At 37.5% G+C, this 24,656-nt stretch overlaps 1 protein-coding gene across 6 annotated transcripts in view; it reads right to left on the bottom strand.

The window, feature by feature from the left end:
* Positions 1–24,656, bottom strand: part of USP3 (ubiquitin specific peptidase 3) — a 111,179-nt gene that overhangs the window by 27,765 nt on the left and 58,758 nt on the right. For 5 of the 6 annotated variants that reach the window (XM_038580642.1, XM_038580646.1, XM_038580645.1 and 2 more), the window contains 8 exons: positions 24,350–24,431; positions 22,838–22,920; positions 21,202–21,315; positions 18,040–18,153; positions 10,154–10,300; positions 9,461–9,505; positions 6,736–6,842; positions 6,497–6,577 (listed from right to left, as the gene is read on the bottom strand). In XM_038580642.1, the coding sequence (XP_038436570.1) occupies positions 6,497–6,577; positions 6,736–6,842; positions 9,461–9,505; positions 10,154–10,300; positions 18,040–18,153; positions 21,202–21,315; positions 22,838–22,920; positions 24,350–24,431 (773 nt within the window). The remainder of the gene's footprint in view (positions 1–6,496; positions 6,578–6,735; positions 6,843–9,460; positions 9,506–10,153; positions 10,301–18,039; positions 18,154–21,201; positions 21,316–22,837; positions 22,921–24,349; positions 24,432–24,656) is intronic. The other variant, XM_038580643.1, reaches the window with a different exon arrangement.

Below are 24,656 nucleotides of genomic sequence, written 5' to 3'. Positions count from 1 at the left end.
CAGTGGTTTAGCGCCTGCCTTTGGCCCAGGGCACAATCCTGGAGTCCCGGGATCAAGTTCCGCGTCGGGCTCCTGGCATGGAGACTGCTTCTCCCTCCTCCTGTGTCTCTGCCTCTCTCTCTCTCTATGTCTATCATAAATAATAAATAAATAAATATTTTTAAAAAACTGAGTCTTTAAAAAAAAAACTGAGTCTTAATATTAAAAAAGCTAAATTTTGCTTATAACTATGTAAGGTTTTATATTTTTGTCTTTTTTCCCTTTGAAATCTTTTATTGTCACTTTAGTTAGATAATAAAAGATCACTTCATAATGATCTGTGATCCTATTAATCAAACATTCAAACCTTTTAAATCCTAATATGAAATCTTTTGACCACAATCTGAAGTGTTCCAGATAGTAGGTCCTAAAATATTTCAAAGTTTTTGTGAGAAATTAAATTAGGCTCATTTGCTATGTTAAATTCTGTGGGAAGCATTGTCAAGTAAGATAAGTGTTCTAAAATTATATAAAACTCCTAGAAACCTGATGTCCCAGTAGTTACATGTTGGGCATCACAGATACAACCGAATTTCCTTGTCAACTACATCGTAATGAACTCTAATATAGTTGCCATTTCACTCTGATGATATTGCAAATGTGCTTTATCTTCAGTGAGACTCATAAAAAGAACTCTCAGTTCAGGTTTCTGATAACCTTAAGATCATGAAACTGAACTGAATTCTTACCATAAAACTGGTAAGAATTTCTGAATTAGCAGAAAAACTAGATTCAAGCAAAACAAGAATAACATGGAACTGAAACAACGAAAAAGGATAATTGTAATTTTTACGACTTTTTAGAACATTCCTGACTTTCTAAAATGCTTTGTTTTTCCAAATTTGAAATTTTTTCTCTTAAGCTAATTGACTTAGAGCAATTTAACAGAATATATTTTTGTGAACAAATTGAAAAATTTATCTTTTCCCTACCCACACTCTCCAGAATTCAGAAACTCTCAGTAAGTATTCTTTATATCTTTATGGCAATATATTTGCATAGGTTCAGCACAAGTTCTGTTCTCCTTGTAACAGGACACAATTGAAAACACTGGTTATATAACCAAGGCTTTGACTGGAATGTCATATTTGAAAGAGACCTGCATAAACTCAGATATGACCAGACAGCTTTAAGAAACGAGGTTGACTTTAAGAAGCCAGTAAAGCCCCTGAGAAAGGAGGAGTTTGATACCCTGCTTACAGAGTTCCCAGCTGCCTTACCAAGTGAGTACAGGTTGTTAATTTCTGGCAAGTACAGGAACCTCAGGATACTTTGGCGAACTCAAGAAGAAAGGAATTCACCCAAACCTACAGGTATTGCAGCAGAAGTTCTAATGGGAAGTGTTTGGCTTGGTTTCTGGCCTGTAAAACATCAATCTAGAAAAAGTTCCAGCAGGTTTTGAAGAATCACCTCATTTTGCAAACAAATTAGTAACATTTTTAATTTTTCTTCCAACCTTTGAGAACTAAAACTGCCCTTTTCCTGAAGCCCTACAAACTAAATTTATGTAAACTTCAGAGAAATCACAACAGCTCATCTTCATGCCTGCTGCTCTGTGAGCCACTCAAAAAGATCACCAGAGACAGCTGAACTACAAACCAGGAAAATCTATCCCATTACCACTGTACTGAAGATGGTGCAAGCTTGACAGGTTAGAAATCTACTACCTCAGGTAGCCCCGGTGGCCCAGCTATTTAGTGCCCCCTTCAGTCCAGGGTGTGATCCTGGAGACCTGGGATGGAGTCCCATATTGGGCTCCCTGCATGGAGCCTGCTCCTCCCTCTGCCTGTGTCTCTGCCTCTCTTTCTGTGTCTCTCATGAATAAATAAAATCTTTAAAAATTAAAATTAAAATTAAAAAAAAAGAAATCTACTACCTCAAAATTCAGAAACCAGTTTATAATTTGATCCAATCATTAACCACTGTTTTTTGTTTCCAGAGAAATGCCCATTATTTCAATACCTGATTGCTTCGACCTTAGGCCTAACTCTTAAGAACACCCCTACATTACTGCCTCCTGAAATGAGTTTAACTGAACTGACTTATTGTCAGTATTGGTTCAGTAAGACTGAACAATCGGTCAGCTCAATGCTAATGTGTGAAATTTCAGGAAAGTTTCACCGGGGAAAACTGCAAGGGCCCAGGGCATGCCACCTGAAGACAGGCCAGTGGCATGAACATTATTTCTTGTTAAAAGCAAACAAAGGGGCAGCCCGGGTGGCTCAGCGGTTTAGCGCCGCCTTCAGCCCAGGGCCTGATCCTGGAGACCCAGGGATCGAGTCCCATGTCGGGCTCCCTGCATGGAGCCTGCTTCTCCCTCTGCCTGTGTCTCTGCCTCTCTCTTACTCTCTCTGTGTCTCTCATGAATAAATAAACAAAATCTTTAAAAAACTGGTCAAAATTAAAAATATATATATAAAATAATATATAAAAATATATATAAAATATAATATATTTTAAATTATATAAATATTAAATAATTAAATATTAAATATAAATAATTATATTTTAAATATAAATATATATAAAATAATATATATTATATATATATAAATAAAATTTAAAAAATGAAAGCAAACAAAACCCAGCAGATTCAGAAAAGCTCTTTACCTTCTCCTCAAATGCCTAAATTTACATTGGAAGGGCGAGCCTGTACCAAGAAGAGATTTCTCTTTATCAAAGAAACGTACTTGCCTAAGAGGACAATTTTTATTTTCCAGACATTTCCTTTCACCTTCCTGCTAACACAGTCCTCCTCCCCTTCATATCCTCAGACTCCTACCTCCTAGCCTTAGCTCAGAGAAGCCTCATGTTGCTGGTCTTCAGAATTTCAAGTCTGTGTGGATTCCCCATACATGCGAAATTAAATCTGATACTCTCCTGCTAATCTCTCTCATGTCAACTTGGTCCTTAGTCCAGCTAGAAGGACTTCAATGGCCGGAGAAAATTCTTCCTTCCCTATATATTAGTCCTATGTTGCTGGAAAAAATCCTACTTGATCTCTGTAGGTTGTTTTTACTATAGTATTAGATTCTACTATTAGCTAATATTTTATATATGATTCTTTGGTCTATAATAATCTTTCCTTTTTATGGTATCTTTGCCAGATTTTAGAATTAGGATTATTTTAGCCTCTCCTAATATGCATGTTTTTAGTTAAATAATTTCAAATTCCAGGGATCTTTCTCACTATCATCTTTCCTTCCTAAATGAAAATTAAGCTTATCAATTAACATTCCAGGGACACCTGAGTGGCTCAGTGGTTGAGCATCTGCCTTTTTCCCAGGGCACAATCCTAGGATCGAGTCCCACATCGGGCTCCTTGCATGGAGCCTGCTTCTCCCTCGGCCTCTGTCTCTGCCTCTCTCTGTGTCTCTCATGAATAAATAAATAAAACCTTTAAAAAAAATTAACATTCCAAAAAGCATGCAAGTAATCTTTGCATTAAAGCATCTAAAAGCATATAAAATGTAAAAATCATGACTCCATCTCTGTTTAATAAAGAAATGCATATCAACTAAACTTCATCACACTTTGGATGTCCAAGAAAAGGAGTACCCTTAATTGATAATAGTGGTAAACAAAGAATGAGGAGTTACCCAACTCTACCATCTAGTTTTTTAAGCCAATAGTAAGCTATTTAACAAAATAAAGTCTGAAAATTCCAAGGAAAACCAGCTGAGAATATAGGAAACCTGTTTCCAGCCAAACCAGAAACCCCTCAAGATGGTCCGGGCCCCCTGAAGCTAAATCCCAATTACATCAGATTTCAGTGAGTCTATGCCAAGAAAAATACTACTTAGGAAGCAAGGCAAATGCCATTTGCCACTTGTTTGTAGTACCAGTCAACCACTGAAGCTATGTCATACACTCTCCTCCTGTAATAGTCTTAAGAAAGTAAGGTTTCAAAACAAACAAAAGTAAGGTCTCTCAGTATGAGAGCATTCTGGGATAGGTAATAAGCGACAGGGACAATAAAAACCACGTTATGTGACCAACACAGGATGAGGAGGTAAGTGCAAAAGGAAGAAAGAAGCCTGAAAAAACTAATGTTTCTGGGTCTTCCAAATATCATCTGGACTTGGCAGGTTTTGTTTAAGAAATATGGTTCAAATACATATCCACATATTTATGCTAAGGAACATTAATGGGTTTTTGGTTTTTGTTTTTGTTTTTTTTTAATTAATGTCAGGATGCCTGGGTGGCTCAGCAGTTGAGTGTCTGCCTACAGCTCAGGTTGTGATCCCGGGGTCTAGGGAATGGAGTCCTGCATCAGGCTCCCTGAGAGGAGCCTGCCTCTCCCTCTGCCTCTCTCTCTGTGTCTCTCATGAACAAATAAATCTTTATATAAAAAAAAATAAACTAATGTCAATATTACTACTGTTCTCATTGAAAAAATTATAAAATGATGTCATATCCACTTTACATTATAGTGTTTAAGGCTAATTCCTTTAATAATCTCTCCCTGCTTTCCTCTCTAAATGATCAAATGTTTTATGATTAAGTTAGCTTATACTTTTATACTTACATGCCATCAGTATAAAGAGAAAATAATCTGACATTTGATACCAAGTACATTGTGATATTTTTAAAACCTATAAACCGTAGATTTCAGAGGAAAGAAGAGGGGATGGGGCTTCCTTAAATTTCTTCGTGTACTCCTATTCAAAAGAGATCAACACTGTTGCAAAGATGGGGAACTGAGAGCATCTATAAAATATTTTCATATATAGAGTTACTATCCTGTGTGACAGTAGTCCTGTGTATCTTACAGCCACCCCTTGAGGGATTTTAAGGACTACCTGAGGAATGGGGCTATAAGCAAGACTGCTGCTGCTCCTCTTTTAATAAGCCCAATGCTGCCCAATGTACCTTGTGACACAGAGAAGCCTGTCCCTCCCTCAACAGTTATGTTTTTACTAGAATTTTTTTTAGAGTGACTGGCAGTAGGATAATTGGATTCTAGAGCAGCACTGCCCGATACAACTTTCTGCAATAATGGAAATGATCTCCATCTGTACTGTCCAATACAATAACCACTAGTCCCATGTCGTTACTGATCACATAAAATATGGTTGGTGCAGGGCAGCCCGGGTGGCTCAGCAGTTTAGCACCGCCTTCAGTCCAGGGCGTGATCCCGTAGACCTGGGATCGAATCCCGCATCGGGCTCCCTGCGTGGAGCCTGCTTCTCCCTCTGCCTGTGTCTCTGCCTTTCTCTCTCTCTGTGTCTCTCATGAATAAATAAATAAAATCTTTAAAAAAAATATGGTTGGTGCAGCTAAGCAACTATGTTTTTAATTTTAATTTACATTTTACCAACCATATGTGATTTCACCATAGTGGATAGTGCAGTGTTAGACCAGTCAGAATCTTTTGAAAAGACTGTGTGTGTATGTATATGTGTGTGTGTGTGTGTATATATATATATATATATATGCAAGACTTAAAAAGACTATAAGCAAGACTGCTGCTGCTCCTCTTTTAACAAGCCCTATATATATGTGTGTGTGTGTGTGTGTGTGTGTGTATGTATATGTAAAATCCTTTTGACAGTATTCTCTAGAACAACTGAAGAAGAAACAATTAGTTTTAGTAGACAACTCAGGGTTGCAATTACGTTATTTGCCCTCAGTGTAAAATTACTTAATGATAGAATACACACTAGGCCCTCTGTCTTTTTCCTATCCTAGTTTCTTTTTATGACCAATGAGAACGATTAGGCACTTTAATGAGTGGTCAAAGATCAGTCTTTTGAGGCAGCCCTCGTGGCTCAATGGTTTAGCGCCGCCTTCAGCCCCGGGCGTGATCCTGGAGACCAGGGATCGAGTCCCACCGTCGGGCTCCCTGCTTCTCCCTCTGCCTGTGTCTCTGCCTCTCTCTCTGTGTGTGTGTGTGTGTGTCTCTCATGAATAAAGAAATAAAATCTTTTTTAAAAAATCAGTCTTTTGCCTTAACAAAAGTAGTTAACACTAATCAAGGAAAAAAATTGTTCCAAATCTCACAGTCTTGCAATTAAAAGCAGGACCTCAGCCTTAACCAACAGATGTATCATCACTAGATTTCTGAAACTATTAGTCATAGAAAAGGATAACACCATAACTTACAAAATTTAGCTGAATGTTCTTTCCTCCCATGACTACTAGTGAGACACACATCCACAGAATAAATTCTATTTCTCTAAGTCAGAAACTGTTACAGACTCTCAATTTTAAAGTTAGTAGTAAAGAAAAAGGTGAGAAATGTCTTAATATCTCTGGCAACCATTCTTTTTTCTTTCTTTCTTTTTTTTTTTTCTTTTTTCTTTCTGATAGGAAGAGACCTTCAGGTCTGACTTTGAAAAATTATAACACAAATTCATTCAAGCAATTAACAACATAGCACAGACAGATGGAGTTTATGAGTCTATTCAGGGATTTCAGAGGGGAGAGGAATTCTACAACATTAAAGTATCTTTACCTCGTAATGAACAAACTGGTCCATTTTCTTGATTCTTAGAGCGCTTATTTCTGAACTGACTTGGAATATCTAATGAAAGATCTTAAAAGGAAATAGGAAAATAGCTGTTAAAGGCATACACCACACTTAGCAAAGACTCAACAATGTATTTTTACGTTTATCTCATACGGTCTTACATTTTCAAAGGAAACATTAAAATTTTAATACAATATCATCACTATATGCCAAATAGGTCTTACCTAGGAATGGATCAAACTTTCTAGATTCCGTCCCACATATGAGGCAGTTAACTTCATTTTGGAGAATACCTCCGAATATAGCCGTGACAACTGTAGATGCTCCATTTCTAAAGAAAATCACCACACAGGAAAATATCTCAGTAAAAAACTAAAATATGTATAAAAGTAAAAAAAAAAATAAAATAAAATAAAATAAAATATGTATAAAAGCTACTACAGATAACTGTTTTGGAGAAATGTGTATATCATTTATTTAAATTATGAAATAATACAAGAACTTTTAAAAAGCTATATAGATATATAACCAAATAAAAGGCTGAAGCCACTGGCCTCCCCACAGCCCCACTTCCAGTCCTACTGATTTCTCCAAAAGCCACTAAAACTGGACATTTGCCATAACTAACAAACAGATCACATACATGCCTATACTCAGAGCAAAAGGACCCTCTTCCCACAAAAATATCCCTCAAAAAAAGAGAGAAACCACCTTAAACTTTTGTAAGGCCTCTCATAGGGAGCTCTCTCAATTACTTTGGGTAACCTCACTCAGAGATAGTTTTAGATTTTTTTTAGATGGTCAACTGTCAGATTGGGGAAAAAGATAAAGAAATCTAATACATATTTAGTAATTACTGGTGGAGGTATGATTTCACAGTTGAGATCAGGAATATACCACTTTAAGAACAATAAAAAAACCCAGCTGCCCTAATATTACTTAACTTCTCTGTATTTCAGCTTCATCAGATTTTCAACAGGAGTAACATCTACCTACCTCAGAGGCCTGGTGTGAAGATGAAATGGGATATATATGTGAAGAGCTTTCAGATAGGTGCTTACCAAAACAAAGTCCTTAGGTTGCTTCAAGGCTTTTATTAGCATAATAATTAGGATCATATCTGCCTTTGCTTTTATTTTTTCTTCCAAAGAATGTATCTTGAACATGTACCTCACTCTTTTTGACAGCAACATGGCATGCCACAGTACAAACACAGAATATATGGAAGAGCCACCAAGAAAGAGCACCATGAAAGCATGATTAGCAAATGCTTATTCAGCACTTACTCTTTGCCGGAACTCCATTCAAAGTACTTTCTGTGTATTAAATCAATTAATCCTCAAAACAATGCTATGAAGCAGATACCATCATCCCCATTTCACAGACCAGGAAGCTGAGGTCCAACTTGGTCCAGGGTCACACATTTTTAACACTATGCTCCTTTTCTTAATCAATATAACATTAATGGTTTTTCAGGTTGTTTCGGTTGTTTGTTATCATTAATAGTTCTACAGCAAACCCATGTTAACCTTTGTGCACTTATGTATGCAGTTAAGTCAGTAAATGCTCTTTTTTTTTTTTTTTTTTTTTGCTAATAGTCGTTTGAGGTGGTTTCTCTCTCTTGTAAACAATAATACTCTTAGTACACTGAACCATACTTTCTGAGTTACTCCAGATTAAATCTACTGCAATGATGAGACAGACAAAAGCTTCTCCAGCATTATATTATTTTAAAAGTTTGCTTCCTTTTCTATAAAAGAGCTTCCTTTCTGTACTGGCAGAAGAAATATACTGCAGCTTTAACTTAAAAAAAAAAAACTGTTCAGAAGATACAACTTTAGTAAATTAAACAAAAAGGGAAGATACACTGGAACTCTCTGATATAACAGCCATTTCAGGTTTCAGATCTATGTCAGGAACAAAGGACATACCAAATAAACTACTGGAATCAAGGGACTATGATCCTTTCATATTGATGTTCACATACAATACTGCCCTTAATAAAATGGAAACTACTTTATTAAAAAGCAATACATTTAAAATCAATGTAGTTCCTTAGAATTTCTTCCTCTGAGAAAAAGATACTCATTAAGTCTTGGCTATGTGATGAGTATGGCATTAAGTTAGGTATACAATGACTGGAAACAAGATTCATAAATGATTTCAAAATCGCTTTCCCACTTATTTTAACTGTATACCAAGGGTGTTTAAATACTACTCAGACTGACTCTGATGCTAGTAGAGCCTTTTATATTGTAATGATTTTCTACACACTAAACAGAACACATCTGTCATTTATTTCTATCATCCCTACCTTCAGCAGGGTTGAATGTGTTTACACAAGTAAACACAAATATTGCACTGGAGACCTTTTTCATAGTTTTAGTAAATATGATCCTCAGATCCTGAAATGATTATTTTGTGTTTCTGTTCCTAACTCACTAATGGAACCTAAAATTACTTCTCTTTAAAACATCATGAAAAGATACAAGTTAATAGTGAAAACTCATTGGTTACTAGAAGATCATCCTGAGACACAATGTGACTCATGAGGGTGTCTTGGGCATCAAATAAAAAAGACATCTACCCTCTCACTTCCCAAAGATTTTCCTTGATAGAGCCCAATTCAATATTCTTGGTGTATGAAATGCCATCATAAAATACAAAGCAGAATTTTTTACTTAATACTATTTGGTGCTAGCAGCAAGAATAATTCTCCCAGGTCACACATCCTTCCCCTTCTGTACTGGATTCTAGTTGGAACCATAGTTATCAGGACCTAGAGAGCCAAAAATTTTGAAAAAGTATGGCGATTTGAATGGTTGCTCTGCTCTGATACAGCCAGATTAGCTGTGAGGCTGCTCTGTCATTAAAAGGACCCTAACTCAACACTAAATCAGATTTGTGAACTGTGAGGCGGTACTACAGTGATCCCTATATATTACTTACGCTTTTCTTTCTGTCTTTGGGGAGTTTGTCTTGTAAATCCCTTTCCTGTACAGGTCAAAAAAAAACTTTTCAAAAAATTTGAACAAAAGAAGACTATAATTAAATAAAATCAGACTGAAATAACAGTAAATCATCCCTACCCTCAGGCAAAATAAGCTTTCTAATCTCAATGCATTTGTTGGGATATTAGTACCTGGGAAAGCAATCTAAAAGGTTTGATTTGTTCACACTGAGAGGCAAGAAAAATTCTGAGAACTGACAAATGCCTCAATTTCATTAAAGAACAGATGTATTTTAGGAAAATTCACATTCAAAAGATTTTTAAGCCTTTGTCTCTAGTGAATAAACATAATTATTTTAGTATAGAAAATTAAGTCTCCCAAACATTATTTAAAACATTTGGCAGGGAATTTTTAAATGCTAAATTGTACAAAATCCTTTCTGTTGTTTTTTCAAGTTTTAAAGTGATCTATACCGAAAACAATCAGTACTATACTAAGAGGCAAGAATAAGATGCCTCTGCTAGAGAAGCAGGAGGCATGTACTAGTCCACTTGTTTATAAAATTCAAGTCCACAGAAGTCCAAGGAAACTCTCCACCTTCCATTATAAATGTAATAAACAATAACACCATCAGAAACGTCTGATCCTCCTTAAAAAAAAAAGAGAGAGAGAGAAGGAAACCACATCTTACATGCAACATTTGTTACTTGCAGATAGAGTAGAATTCTCCTGCAGAATTGCTGAGCGGGAAACACCATTGAAGCCACCCTGGAGTTCCAAGTGCAGGTGGTCCAAAAGGTAGCGCATGAATTCGTGGGCATCCTGTTGCTGATAGCCCCTTAAAGCAAAAAGAAACAGGCCATCACTGGGGAGGCTCCACCTGCCCAGCCAAACACGCAGGAAGGCAAAGTGCTGAGAGGCGCTGCAGCCTGCACTCAAGAGCTCAGGGAGGCGCCCTGACAGTTCATCCCCACTTGTGCCAAGTTTTACTTCTCTTCAAGGAAAATGTCTAAAATTTCTCTACAAGGAAAAATTCTGCTATAACAAATCTGAAAACACAGAATATCAGAGCTAATTGGACGTGTAGTGATCTCAACTGACCTCATTTTAGAGATGAAGAAAACTGAGGACGGTGCATGACGTGTCTGAGTCCTCCAACAAGAGAACAGAGATGGGATGGGCTCTGACCCACGACTCTGAGATGGATTCTGGTTTGCCTACTATCCCACATGGCCCCTCTAAAAGATTCTCAAATGTTAAAATGTTACATCTTTCCCTCATCAGAAAACTTGGTCTTATAAACCACCATTTTAAGAGAGAAGGAATTTAAAACTCACTTTTTAGACTGAAAGATACTAATTTTTTAACACTGGCTGAAAGGAAGAAAACCTTTCTAACACAGTCTATACTTGGATCCTAATCTCTGATTCAAAAGACATTTTTCATAAAAATACTTTTAAAAATGCTTGATTCATATACAATTATGCTCTAGCCTAGGGCTTGAATATAAGCAGCAACAAATTCTTAGGCTATTTCTTATATTACATTCAGACAGAAAATTATACAGATTTTTTTTTTTTTTTTTAAAGAGAGAAAGCCAGGGAAGGAGGGGAAAAGGAGTGGAGGGAGAAGGAGAGAGATTCTTAACCAGACTCCACGCCCAGTACAGAGCCTGACTCAGGGCTTGATCTCACAATCCTGAGATCACGACCTGAGCCAAAATCAAGAGTCAGACGCATAACTGACTAAGCCACCCCAGCATCTCTGTATGAAATTTGTATACTAACAGAGACCATGACAAGTGAACAGTAATGAAGGCTGACTGAAAATGAAGTTGGTACAGTTGAGAGTTATAGAGGTTTATGTAGATAAAATAAATCAAGCAATGATATACACATAAAGTACTTAATAGAATATGGAAAGAAAAGATTTCTGCCTACATTCTGCCAACAGGGAAGGCTCCTTTATCTTTTTTTTTTTAAGTATTTTTTTTAATTTATTTATGATAGTCACAGAGAGAGAGAGAGAGAGGCAGAGACACAGGCAGAGGGAGAATCAGGCTCCATGCACCGGGAGCCCGACGTAGGATTCGATCCCAGGTCTCCAGGATCGCGCCCTGGGCCAAAGGCAGGCGCCAAACCCCTGCGCCACCCAGGGATCCCTCCTTTATCTTTCAAATGACAAGTTTTTCTGGGTTGGTCTTGAGTCAAAACTTCCACCACTCTTCCAGGCAGTGGTTCCACAAACAGATTTCTTTTCAGAGTTTCTTTCCCTCAATATACATTTCTCCCCTTTCCCTAAAATTCTCTCCTGGAAGTCATAAATTATGAAAACCATATACCTAATCAATGGAACTTAAGTCAGAAGATACTTTAGCATTTCACTAACTTTTTTCTGAACTATTTAACAACTGATTATCAATATATGTTCGAGTAGTTCTTCTAAGACTCCTCTTAATAAAAATGTTAAAATTCAGCCAAAAGTTTTCAAAGTTGATGGTTCCTTTACATATCTACAGAGGTGCTTTAAACTTTTTCATTACAACATCCATTTTTTATGACTCAAGGGGAAGATTAGTATCTTAGGTCATATTTGAAATTCTATCACATATAGTTTTATTCTCATCAAAATAAACTAGCATCTAATCATTTTTCTAAAATGGATCATGAAACCAATACCTTGTAGTTACGCTGATTTGTACTTTCAGCAAACACATATCCATCCCTTTTTTAAAAACAATCTTCCTTGTGTACATTCATGAATGCTTCCAACCACACTGTGATACTTTTGATTCTTTCTTATATCAAAACACATTGTTTTCTAATGTTTCCTTTACAATTAGAAATACTTTTTAAAAAAATCTACATGAGGGGATCCCTGGGTGGCGCGGTGGTTTGGCACCTGCCTTTGGCCCAGGGCGTGATCCTGGAGACCCGGGATCGAATCCCACGTCGGGCTCCCGGTGCATGGAGCCTGCTCCTCCCTCTGCCTATGTCTCTGCCTCTCTCTCTCTCTCTCTCTCTCTCTGTGACTATCATAAATAAAAATTTAAAAAAATAAAAAAATAAAAAATAAAAATAAAAAAATCTACATGAGATCATACAACACTCAGCTGTTTTATAAAGGTATAAGTTATGCTTCTGGGGGATCCCTGGGTAGCTCAGTGGTTTGGCGCCTGCCTTTGGTCCGGGGCGCGATCCTGGAGTCCCAGGATCAAGTCCCGGGATCGAGTCCCGTGTCGGGCTCCTGGCATGGAGCCTGCTTATCCCTCTGTCTGTGTCTCTGCCTCTCTCTCTCTATCATAAATTTAAAAAATAAAAAAATAAAAAAAATAAAAAAGTTATGCTTCAGTTTCAATTTGTAATCTTTACCAAAAAGTACAAAGTCTCTGCTTCTTCTAAGACTAGGAAATTGGGACGCCTAGGCGGCTTAGCAGTTGAGCTTCTGTCTTTGGCTCAGGGCATGATCCCACGGTCCTGGGATCGAGTCCCACATTGGGCTCCTGGCATGGAGTCCGCTTCTCCCTCTGACTATGTCTCTGCCTCTCGTTCTCTCTGTGTGTTTCTCATGAATAAATAAATAAAGTCTTTAAAAAAAAAGACTAGAAAATTTTTCTGATTCTGACTAAACAGACATTTACAACTCCATTTTTAAGCACTTACATAATAGCTTTACTGACTTATCTGAAAGTTTTTCAAAATACTATTTAGTAAGTTAAATTCAACAAACAAGGTTTTTTTTTTTTCAACTATTTCCCAATTATATAATCTGGAGCTTCATCATTTCATCCGCTGTCAATGTAGGTCTCTCTTGCTTGGTAATCCTGTAAAATCAAACACTCCTCACATTCAGGTTCAGTGTTTACATTTTGTATACAAATTATCTCAGTGATGTCACTCACACAAGTGCTGGTGAAGTAGTGAGGAAACGGATTTATAAAGAACCAACTGTATCTCTCTGTCAGAACAGAATTAAGAGAGAAAAGAAGACAGAGGGAAGTAACAATGGCTCCAATTTTAATACTGTTCCTTATCTTCACTTTGTAACCTTAGGTAAAGATTACCTCCTTAATGCTTACAGAAACTCTGTGTCATAAAGATGCTGTGAGAAATAATGGTTGGAGAGCACAATGCAAAATATAAAAGCCCAAAAGATCATGAAGCACCCCTTCTGAATGAAGGGGCCAAGAAAGAGGGTCATTACTAAAGCACAATGCGCAGGAATACAGGGCAACTGCTTCTCCACAATTTTTGGCACAAGGAGACAAGCTATATTTACCCAAATCTTACAAAGAAATGTTCCAATAAAGAATGATGAAAGAAAATGTTACTTTGTACCTGTGCTTAAGTATGAAAAGCAGACATTCCAAATACCGAAACAAATGTCACAGAATGCAGGCACACACAAATACTCCTATGAGGCCAACACACATAACTGTGACATACAGCTGTGTATCACTACCCTCTGCATTTTGGCAGTACCAGTACATAATAGGTAAGATGCAAAGACCAAACAGGAACAGGGTATGACTAAACAGAGTCAAATTTTATCACTCTAGAATAAACTTCTAGAATACCTAGAACACACTATAATTTTAGGTTCTGTTATTTTTTAAATATCTTAAGAAAAAAACAAAATATCTTTAACACTCATAAAAGAGTTCTTTTCTTTTTTTAAGGATTATTTATTTATTTATTCATGAGAGACACACAGAGAGGCAGAGACACAGGCAGAGGGAGAAGCAGACTTCCTACAGGGAGCCTGATGCAGCACTTGAACTCAGGACCCCAGGATCACAGCCTGAGCTGAAGGCGGATGCTCAAGTACTGAACCACTCAGGTGCCCTTCACAAAAGAATTCTAAGTTGTTGTTTGACCCAAATTGTCTATAATACCCAAAACAATTAAATTTGGCTATTTATTCCTATCCATTTTGTGGCACCAACCATGGCTGAATTTCTCGAAGACAAAAACACCAGAAAATGAAAATGACAAAAATAACTGTTTTTGTTTACAAACACACAAAAAAACATAGAACTGCAAAATTCCTAAGCAAAAGAATACTGCTTAGTTATAAAATATCAGTATACCTAGAAAGAATATTAAAATATCACATCCAGATACCTGTTTTCCAGAAAGATCTTTTATATTTACTATTTAGCCAAACAGAATAGCTAGTAGAAATAATGTTTTAATAATTTATTTATCCATCATTTTTAAATATTAATTACAACAATAACTGATAAAAATAAAACTAAGACAAGTCCTTGGGAAGTTAAGGCTACTATATTATTAAATCAAGTTTATGTGACAGTAGAAGTAGCACATATATGATGTGAAAAGAAAGGGAGTAAATACCATGACCCAATTTGAATTATTCAGAGACTTTCTTGGAGAGTTAGCATTAAGCTAGACCTTAAAGGAGTTAGAGGTCATAAGGCAAATCCCATAGGCCAACATGGCAAAGATATAGAGGCAATAAGACAAAATCATATTAAGGAAGGCAAAGAGTAAAAAAGAAAAAAAAAAAGGCTAGCAGAAAGACTATCAAAACTAAAAACAAATCTCTCTTTTTTTAAAGTAATCTTTATGACCAATGTGCAGCTCAAACTCATGACCCTGAGACCAAGAGACTCATGCTCTATCAGCTGATCGATTAGGCACTCCAAAGCAAGTATGTTTTGACCCAAAGACTGCTCTCAGAGAGCCTTGCATATGCATGTATGAGACTATCTACTGTGGCACTGTCTGGAACAGCAAAAGGTAAAAAACAACCTATATAACCATTGGTAGGGGACTACACATAAATTATGATACAACCATAAAGTGGAACATGATGCAGCCATAAAATGAAAGGAGAAAGTTATTTAGATATTAGTATGAACTGCCTCAAAGCAGGGAAAAAAACTATGTTACCATTTATGTTAAAACATAACATATACAATATATATAGAATATCAACGAAAGGATACTCAAAAATCTAATAACTATGGCTGCTTCTGGAAAGCAAAATGAATGGCTGAAAAATAAAAGAAAAAACTTTCATTCTATACCCGTTCTTTACCTTTTGAAATTCTCAGCCATTTCTATTTTATCTATTTAAAAAACATAAACTTAGTGGCACCTGGTTGGCTCAGTCTATTGAGTGCCTGACTCTTGGTTTCAGCTCAGGTCATGATCTCAACCTTGGGGAATCAGGCCCCACATTGGGCTCCGAGCACAATGAGGAGTATGCTTGAGATTTTCTTCCTCTCTCTCTGCCCCTCCCTATCTGCCCCTCCACCTGTGAGCACATCTCTCTCAAATAACTAAATACATACATACATTAAAAAAAAAAAAACCAGGCTTTAAGGTACTTTTATGAAGAGGAAAAGGGCAGGGAAGCAGGGCATACCAGGAATCCATAAGAAGTGTGGTATATGCACATCAGAAAGGTCAACTTTGGCAACAGTTTACCTGCTGGGTAACTGGCTTTTGGTTTGAGTGGGGGGAGAGGGGGGAATAGTTTTGGTGATTTCTATACCCAAAGCAGCTGATTATATTTACAGTGCTTTTTTTTTTTTTTTTTTTGCATTTACTTAATGAATGAAAGTTGTCCCTACTTCCACATGCATGTGTGTATTTGAGAGTCCTCATACTTCATTCCAAGGGATCAAACCTAGACCTTGTCATAGGTTAATCGAGGAATATGGGCTTCCTAACCGTTTTTTAAAATTTATTGTGATTATAAAAGATATAAAAGGCCTCAAGTACTAGGCACATAGCATTTAATAAATAAAAACTATTTTTGGGGTGGGGGGGGATCCCTGGGTGGCTCAGCAGCTTAGCGCCTGCCTCCGGCCCAGGGTGTGATTCTGGAGTTCCGGGATCAAGTCCCACATCAGGCTCCCTGCATAGAGCCTGCTTCTTCCCTCTGCCTGTGTCTCTGCCTCTCGTTCTCTCTGTGTGTCTCATGAATAAATAAATAAATAAATCTTTAAAAATATATATATTTGGGGCCAGCCCGGGTGGTTCAGCAGTTTAGTGCCACCTTCAGCCCAGGGCCTGATCCTGGAGACCCGGGATCAAGTCCCATGTCAGGCTCCCTGAATGGAGCCTGCTTCTCCCTCTGCCTGTGTCTCTGCCTTTTTCTGTCTCTCTGTCTCTCTGTATCTCTCATAAATAAATAAATAAAATCTTTTAAAAAAACTATTTTTATATAATAATAAAACCCAAAGACTAAGTCCCTATCAAGAGTCTAACTAGGAGACTATATTACAAATGTTATAGTAAGTCCAAACCTGGTTAGTGGTAACTTAGCAGTCATTTCCACCTTTCCTACTTAGAGTCAAGAAACTTTAAAATCCTTACAAAATTAGTCTCTTCTGAGAGGAGATTAAATGTCATAATACAGAAAAGAAGTTTCTTTCAAAACAAAGACCAAGGGTAACAACAGTCAATCATATCAGATCCTTAAGGCTAGACTTTTTGCTTAAGGCAACAAACAACAGTTCTTTGAGTTATTACATTTTAAACATTTCTCTATACTACTAATATATCTAAACCACTATTAGGCAATAAAGCAAAATAAAGTGCTAAGTTTTACTACAGCATGCTGTTCTTTTATGTTTTGTTTTGTTTTGTTTTTTTCTAAACAAGAGGGATATACATTAATTGCCAAAAACCTGACTAGCAAGAGAACAGACCTACTTCAGAAGGACAGAATCAGCAGAAGGTGGCAAAGGCTGTTGTCAAATACCTGCAGTGCCTCAAATCTGCTGTTACCTGAATCCCTACAGAGATGACTAACCTAGGAGAAGAGGCAGATTCCTCTGACAGCAAGGCTGTTTGCCTCCTCAAGTGATGCTAGAGAGAGAGCAAGGAAAACACAGTGACTCCACAGCCACATTAGGATGTGGCCCAGCTACCTTCTGAAAACTGAATCCCAATGGTCCTGACTTCAGAACCCAGCCCAGAACAATTGTCTGAATTTCAGACCGGATGGATTTCTATGGATTACATTTGGATTTTTTTTTTTTTAGTTGAAATAACAAGATCGTATATGATGATACATAAGATTTTGAAGGAATCAATGAAATTTTGTTCAGCTTGTTTTCCTAAATTATTTATAAGGGCACATAAGTTATTTATAAGGGCTTTGTTTTTAGAACAACAAAATATCCTACCATTTGTTAAAGACATTTTTAATGTCTATATATTATTTAAACATACACATTTGTCTAGTCAAATAATCCAACTGCTGTTCTTCTCCTTTTAAAAACAAAACAAAAGGGGCGCCTGGGTGGCTCAGTTGGTTAAGTGTCTGACTCTTCATTTCTGCGGAGGTCATGATCTCAGGGTCATGGGATTGAACCCTGTGTCGAGCCCCACATTAGGCTCTGCGATGGGTATGAAGCCTGCTTAAGATTCTCTGTCCCCACCAGCCCTCCCCTGTGCCTACTCTAAAAAAAAATTAAAATAAAATAAAACCAGTCTTTCTTATTTAGAATATCATCACTTCATAGGAAATCATTCCAGGAACAGTATAAAGATTAATATATATTAATGTTTTAAATATCCTTCATTAAGTAATACTTACCTAAAATTTGGCATAATCTTCCAAACGACATAAAATAAGGACTCTGGGCTAAATGCAGTCTGGCTACCTTGCCATAAAGCACAGAGTGTCTTTCTAAACTCTTCCACCAAAGACCTGGAAAAGAAGAAGGGACAATACCCCTGGCATTAGTGAGAGGCTACTATTTCAACACCTGTTCAATTGTCTAGATAATAAAAATAATAATAAAAAGTGAATATAAAAAGGGTTTCGTTTCTTCTAAACCAATTCTGAGAGTTAAGCAAGAGCATCTCCAAAACCCACATAAACTGTAGTAATGACAGACAAAACTAGTTTTTTAACCACATAGTGAACTTTGTGCCAAAGTAATGACAAACTTGCAAAATAAAGCAATAGATAAGTTATAAAGCAAATTACTTCACAATGTACATTTTTTAAAAACTTAAAACAAGGAACAGAATCTCTTTCTCCATTTCCTGCAGTTCTCCTCCTTGCCCCTCACAAGAAACACTTCTCAGACCTCAATGTGTGACCATCTGTTCATCTCTGCCAAAGACAATTCATCTGGCCACAAAGCTTCAACACTCAAGTCTATACCAGGACTCCCAAATCCAAATCAGAAAGACAGATTTTCTCATGAACTGTCAGGTTTCCCCAGTTTCCAAAAGGAATTTTCTCCTGCATGTATGTCCTCCTGTCATTTCAAACTCAATGTGCACTAAAGCTGCTCTCCATACTCTCCCTACTATCCTCAATACCCATTTTCCTCAGGCAGCCCTGGTGGCTCAGTGGTTTAGCCCCACCTTTGGTGGAGGGTGTGATCCTGGAGGCCCGGGATTGAGTCCCATGTCAGGCTCCCTGCATGGAGTCTGCTTCTCCCTCTTCCTATGTCTCTGCCTCTCTCTCTCTTTCTGTGTCTCTCATGAATAAATAAATAAATAAAATCTTTTTTAAAAAGTACCCATTTTCCTCTTCTCTCATTTTTGCTTAGCATAAGGACTCCTGGGATAAAAACCTTTGAGTGTGTTCAACTTCTGAGAAATTTCTTTAAAGAGTAGTCCTTCTCATTAACCCTTCCTTCTTCCTCCTGAGCAACATTTCAAGGATGAAATGGCATTCCAGCACCACTTTGAACTATATGGATGACAGCCCTACACTAGCACTGGTGGAACAGAAAGCTAGAAGGAGCCTGATGATTGTGGCAAACAGCCCTAGATGGATCATCTCCATCCTTTCCATGAGAAAATAAACAATGGATGTTTAAGTCACTATTAATTTTGTTTTTCTATGCATGTAGCTAGAATGAAACACCTCCAATAACCAGCTAAACTGAAACATCTCCAAACAAATTTAATATCTGTATCTGCCAATACAACCAACATACTAATGGATACCTAGATTTTATCTCAGAGAATCTCAATAACTTCTTGCTCACCTCCTATCATCCAATAGGTCCTGAGATACAAATCATACTTTTTACTTCCTAGTACCTGAAACCCTCTCCCTGCATTTGAGGAATTCCCCACCTTAAGAGTCTTGGTAAGAGTCAGAAGCTGCCTTCCACTATGGAAGTTGAAAAGGCCAGACACTTGCTTTCTCAAACCCTTTTGCAGCCAGGGCTCAGGTACATGGCCTGGGTTCTGCCTATTTGAAGCAGAAGTTAGTGATACAAAGAAGCTGGAGCAGTGCCAAATCCTTTCCGGTGACAAAGAGCATGACCTGGAGTGCAGGGGCAGCAATACCAGCAGCATTCACCCAGCACCCAACCCCAGTGTCACACTGGGCAGTGTAATGTTATGGGACAGTGATGTTATGGAAGCAGTAATATCCTTATGGGATAGTTCCATGGGGGTGATTGTGGCTATGGTGCTGGATGTCTAGATTCTAGACCTGATTTTCCATCCAACCAGTAATAGCTCTTCATTAAGTTCTTTTTCCGCCTAAAATGGCCAGAGCCAATTTCTGCAGTTTGTAAGTAAACCCTAAATGACACTAATGCATCAAGTACTAATTCTCCCTTTAACTTTAATGAAAATGTATTTCTTCTTCCTTATTTCACTGCTATCTCTTCCAACCCAACTACTATAAACTGTGAAATCTCCTTGAATGCACGCATTTTTCAGTTCATCCTATATGCTGCTACTAAAGCAAACTCTTAAGACATCAATTTTAGTGGTATAATTCCACCCCTACTCCAATGCCTGACTTTAAAGTTCCCTGGTATTTTGGCTCTATCCATACACTACATACTATTCTAACATGTTCTATCCTAATCTCCCTCAGCCACTTATGCAAACAATGTCAGATTGTAAAATGGCTTTTCAAAACGTGTGTGGATGTGGTGTGTGGGAGCAAGGATGGGCAGGCAGAAAGAATATTACATTAAAATATATGCAAATTAGGGGTGCCTGGGTGGCTGAGTCCGTTAAGCATCTGACTCTTGGTTTCAGCTCAGCTCATGATCTCAGGGTTGAGCCCTGAGATGGAGCCCCGTGTTGGGCTCTGCGCTGGGCATGGAGCCTACCTGGGATTCTTTCTCTCCCTCTGCCCCTCCCTGCCCCAGCTTGCATACATGCATGCTCTCTCTAAAAAAAGAAAATACACACACACATACATATAGATCAGAGCCTGATTTCAGTAATGTTGATATAAAAAAAAGTGCCCATTACAATCATAATATAGATCTTCTGAACCCCAAATAGAGCATACCTGCACTGAATTTGCATACATATTGGTTCTCAATAATCATTTGTCAATTTTTCCTTCTCCATATCAACTAAAAATTGACTGTATTGCCCCTAATTAATTTGATGACTACAAAGTAATTTTATTAACCAAAACAGATTTATCTAACCTATAAGACAAATCAATTCACAAAAACTAATGATATTCATGCTGGTCTACACCTAGAACTGTGACATCTACAGATGTCCATTTTAGAGCTCAAATCCACAAACACTTAATACATAGAGAACTAAATTTATCCTATTAGGCAAACAGAAATAAAAGAATTCCAACAATTATTAAGATTACCAGCTAGACAGTTAACTCCAAGTTTTAGAAGAAGAGTGTTTTAAAATGCATGTGCCTATTAACTCACATAATGAATGCAATGGAAATCCCCAGTTAAGAGTCACTTGTTTTGTAGCTCAAAGCCAAAAAGGATATATTCTTAGAACTCACACATTGTTATCCCCTTGGCTCCTGGTGTGGTATGTTCGCCTTCCTGCTGTTTTCCCATTCCTTAACTCCACAGCGGGCAGTTCTTTGAAATAACAGCAAAACTGCTCAATGTTACTATTTAAAAAGGAAGGGAAGAAAATTATTTTTTTTAAAAAAAAGAAGTTATTATGACTGTAAATTAAGTTACATATATATATATAAAACCTATATATGAATTTTTAAAATGTGATCTTTCAATTTCTCAAGAAATTGCTTTGAGTCTCCTTGTTAAGTTTTCCCCATTTACTCTAAGAAAACAGTATTAACAGACGACTTTGTAGAAATGAACAAAGAGCTTAAAGCAAAATCTGTTCAAAAAATCCTGAATTCTGGAGCACCTAGCTGGCTCAGTTGGAAGAGCACGCAACTCTTAATCTTGGGGTTGTGAATTCAAACCCCACACTGGGTGTAGAAATTACTTAAAATAAATAAAAATTTTAAATTGCTCTGGGGGGGGGGGGTGCCGGTGGCTCAGTCAATTAAGCATCTACCTTCAGTTCAAGGTAATGATTCCAGGATGCTGGGATGGAGCCCCACACATTGGGATCCCTGCTCAGCATGGAGCTTGCTTTTCCCTCCCTTTCTGCCCCTCCCCCTACTTGTGCTCTCTTGCTCTCTCTCAAAAAAATAAATAAATCTTAAAAAAAAAGTTTTTTAAAACCTCAATTCCCCTTCCCCCAAAGGTTGTCAGCATTTCTTTCATTTTACGGTGGCTGTTTCCAGGTATTCAATAATTTCCTCAAATAATAAACTATGAAACCAACCATATTGTTTAGATACACAGTGCAGAGTAATAATGAGAATTCAGTAGTGACTTGAATTTCTTATTTGAACAAGACTAGATAAACCAAGAAATAGTACCTTTAAGGAAGGTTCAAGTATAGCTTCTGCTCCTTATTTGCAAGGTAGCCTTGGGAATTTATTCTGGCCTTTGATGCCACATTAAAATCTACAAGTACATTACTTTCAAAATAATTTCTTCTACATAACTGAGGTAGCATTGTTGGGTATTTTAGTTTTACTACTTATCTTACATTTTAAAGATCTTCTAAACATCCAATCTTACAACCGTATTTAAGACTCAACTAATGACTGGATTAAATTCTCTGAACAAGGTTCCCTTTAGTCCAGGGTTCTGCATACTACAACCCACAGGCCAAATCTGGTCCTGTACCATGAGTCTTTACATTTTTAGAGTTGTTCAGAAAGGGCGGGTGGGGGGGGAGTAGGAGAAGACAGGAGAAAGACTGTGTATGGCATGCAGAGACTAAAGTATTTACTATCTGGCCATTTACTGAAAAAGTTTGCTGACCTCTGCTCTAGTTTATTCAAGAAGCAAGAGGAAATAAATAATAACAACTAACAGTTATTTACTGCTAGGCACTATTCTAAGCCCTTTATATAAATTATATTATTTAATCTTCCCAACCATCTTATGAGGCAGATCTATTATCCTCAGCTTTACTGATGAGGAAACTAAGGCACAAGGAACTGATTGGAGTTAGTGGCAGAGAGAGAACGTGAAGCCAGAGCCTTTCCTCTAACCATTTCACCAGAAACTAACATCACCATCTTAAAGCTCTGACTTTCATGGTACCTGAGTGACTGGAGGATGGCATTCATGAAACAGGTGTTTCCCAGATTCCGGAGGCCTGTGGCACAGATGGCAGCAGTGCTTCCCTGCAAAATGGGACAAGAAAAGGCCATCAGTAATTCCAAGAGAAGGCTATTTCAGACATCAAAGCAAAGGCCTGTATGTGAAACCCTGGCATCAAGCCAATTTGGAACTGGTACTTTTCTGTCCAATGAATATTTCAAACTCTCCTTCTACTCTCTGTATAAGAATCCAGATATTTTTAGATGCCTGTTTCTGATCCAGGGATTGTCCTACTTGGGAGTACCTCATGGAAACTTATGAGGAAAGCAGCATTAATTAAAACCATGGAGTAGGGCAGCCCTGTTGGCTCAGCGGTTTAGCGCTGCTTTCAGCCCTGGGTGTGATCCTGGTGACCCGGGATCGAGTCCCACGTCAGGCTCCCTGCATGGAGTCTGCTTCTCCCTCTGCCTGGTCTCTGCCTCTCTCTTTCTCTCTCTCTCTCTCTCTCTCATGAATAAATAAATAAAATTTAAAAAATTAAAAATAAAAAAAAACATGGAGTACACAATATGAAAACTAGGAAGATCCTTAAAAGAAATAAAGTTTAAGACCTCATGCTTTAATAAGATTTTATTAAAACTACTACAAATTGAAAAAATATAAATATATATACCTGAAATATTTGTCCCCAAACCTTTAACTCTAAGCCATACACAAAGGATTAATACATGTATTCCTAGCAATGGGATCGCAGTCTTTAAAAACTACCCGAATTTCCCTTAAAGACCAAGGCTTGATATTCTGAATAGCTCTACGAACACACCATGACATCTGAATATTACATGGGGGAAGCGAATCTAGCAATCCAACCCAAAGCATCTCTGCCCATAACTCAGATGGCCAGAGAGCACTTTAGCTCTTTCTTGCACAAAATCCTAACACTTTAATTAAGTGCATGTCTAAACATGACTAGCATGACAGCAGAGAGGCAGATGTGGAGGAAAATTACTGCTGTACTTAAAAACAGTGATCTTTAAATTTTATCAATTTATTAATGGCTCATACATCTGGTAACTGATGTCCAACAGAATGAGGAAGCATATTCTTTCATGGTGAAATTGTATTAATAAAGTCCTAAGAAAGAAAACTTACCAAAACTTCAGACCCACAGAATTTGCACTTAGGACCTTTAACAGAAGGAAGCAAAGATCTTTGGGATCCTTAGAAACAGAGTAGTAAGATACATGAATAGACTTTAAGAAGGAACACTCACTAAGGCAGAGGAGCACAGCAGTAATCTTGATGGAAGAAAAGGCACTGAGAGATGGACTCACTGGGGTATTTAGTCACATCAAGAATCATTAGTAAGTGGCAAACATTTTGTAAGATATCCCAAATCCAAGGCATACATTTATGAAAGTTTGTAAGGAGCTACATTAATGTTAGAGTTGTAATAAAATAGTGACTAGGTCTCAACCAATTCTTATATTTATATGTATTTTAATTACTTACATTTACTTTTAATAACTTGCTGTTTAGTGATGAGTTTTCCAAGAGTTTTCTTTTCCTATGCCTGTCAGCTGTGAAAGCTGAGCTATTAAAACACAAACAGACAAAAAGACATTAACACAAACATACTAGACAGCAGGTTAAAATATAAACATGGCTGTTCTAAGCGTTTGGAGTATAAAGCCTTGCCTGACTGCTTAGGAAGGCCAGAAAGTGACCTGTTGGGCCCATTATGGCCCACAAGTGTTTGAGGTAAGTGAGGAGTTCCACTTTCCCTGGCAATCCCCACTACTCCTCTAGCAAGGTGGGC

Source organism: Canis lupus, chromosome 30 (assembly GCF_011100685.1).
Source record: "Canis lupus familiaris isolate Mischka breed German Shepherd chromosome 30, alternate assembly UU_Cfam_GSD_1.0, whole genome shotgun sequence".
NCBI lineage: Eukaryota > Metazoa > Chordata > Mammalia > Carnivora > Canidae > Canis > Canis lupus.
This window is presented reverse-complemented; position numbering and strand designations above follow the sequence as displayed.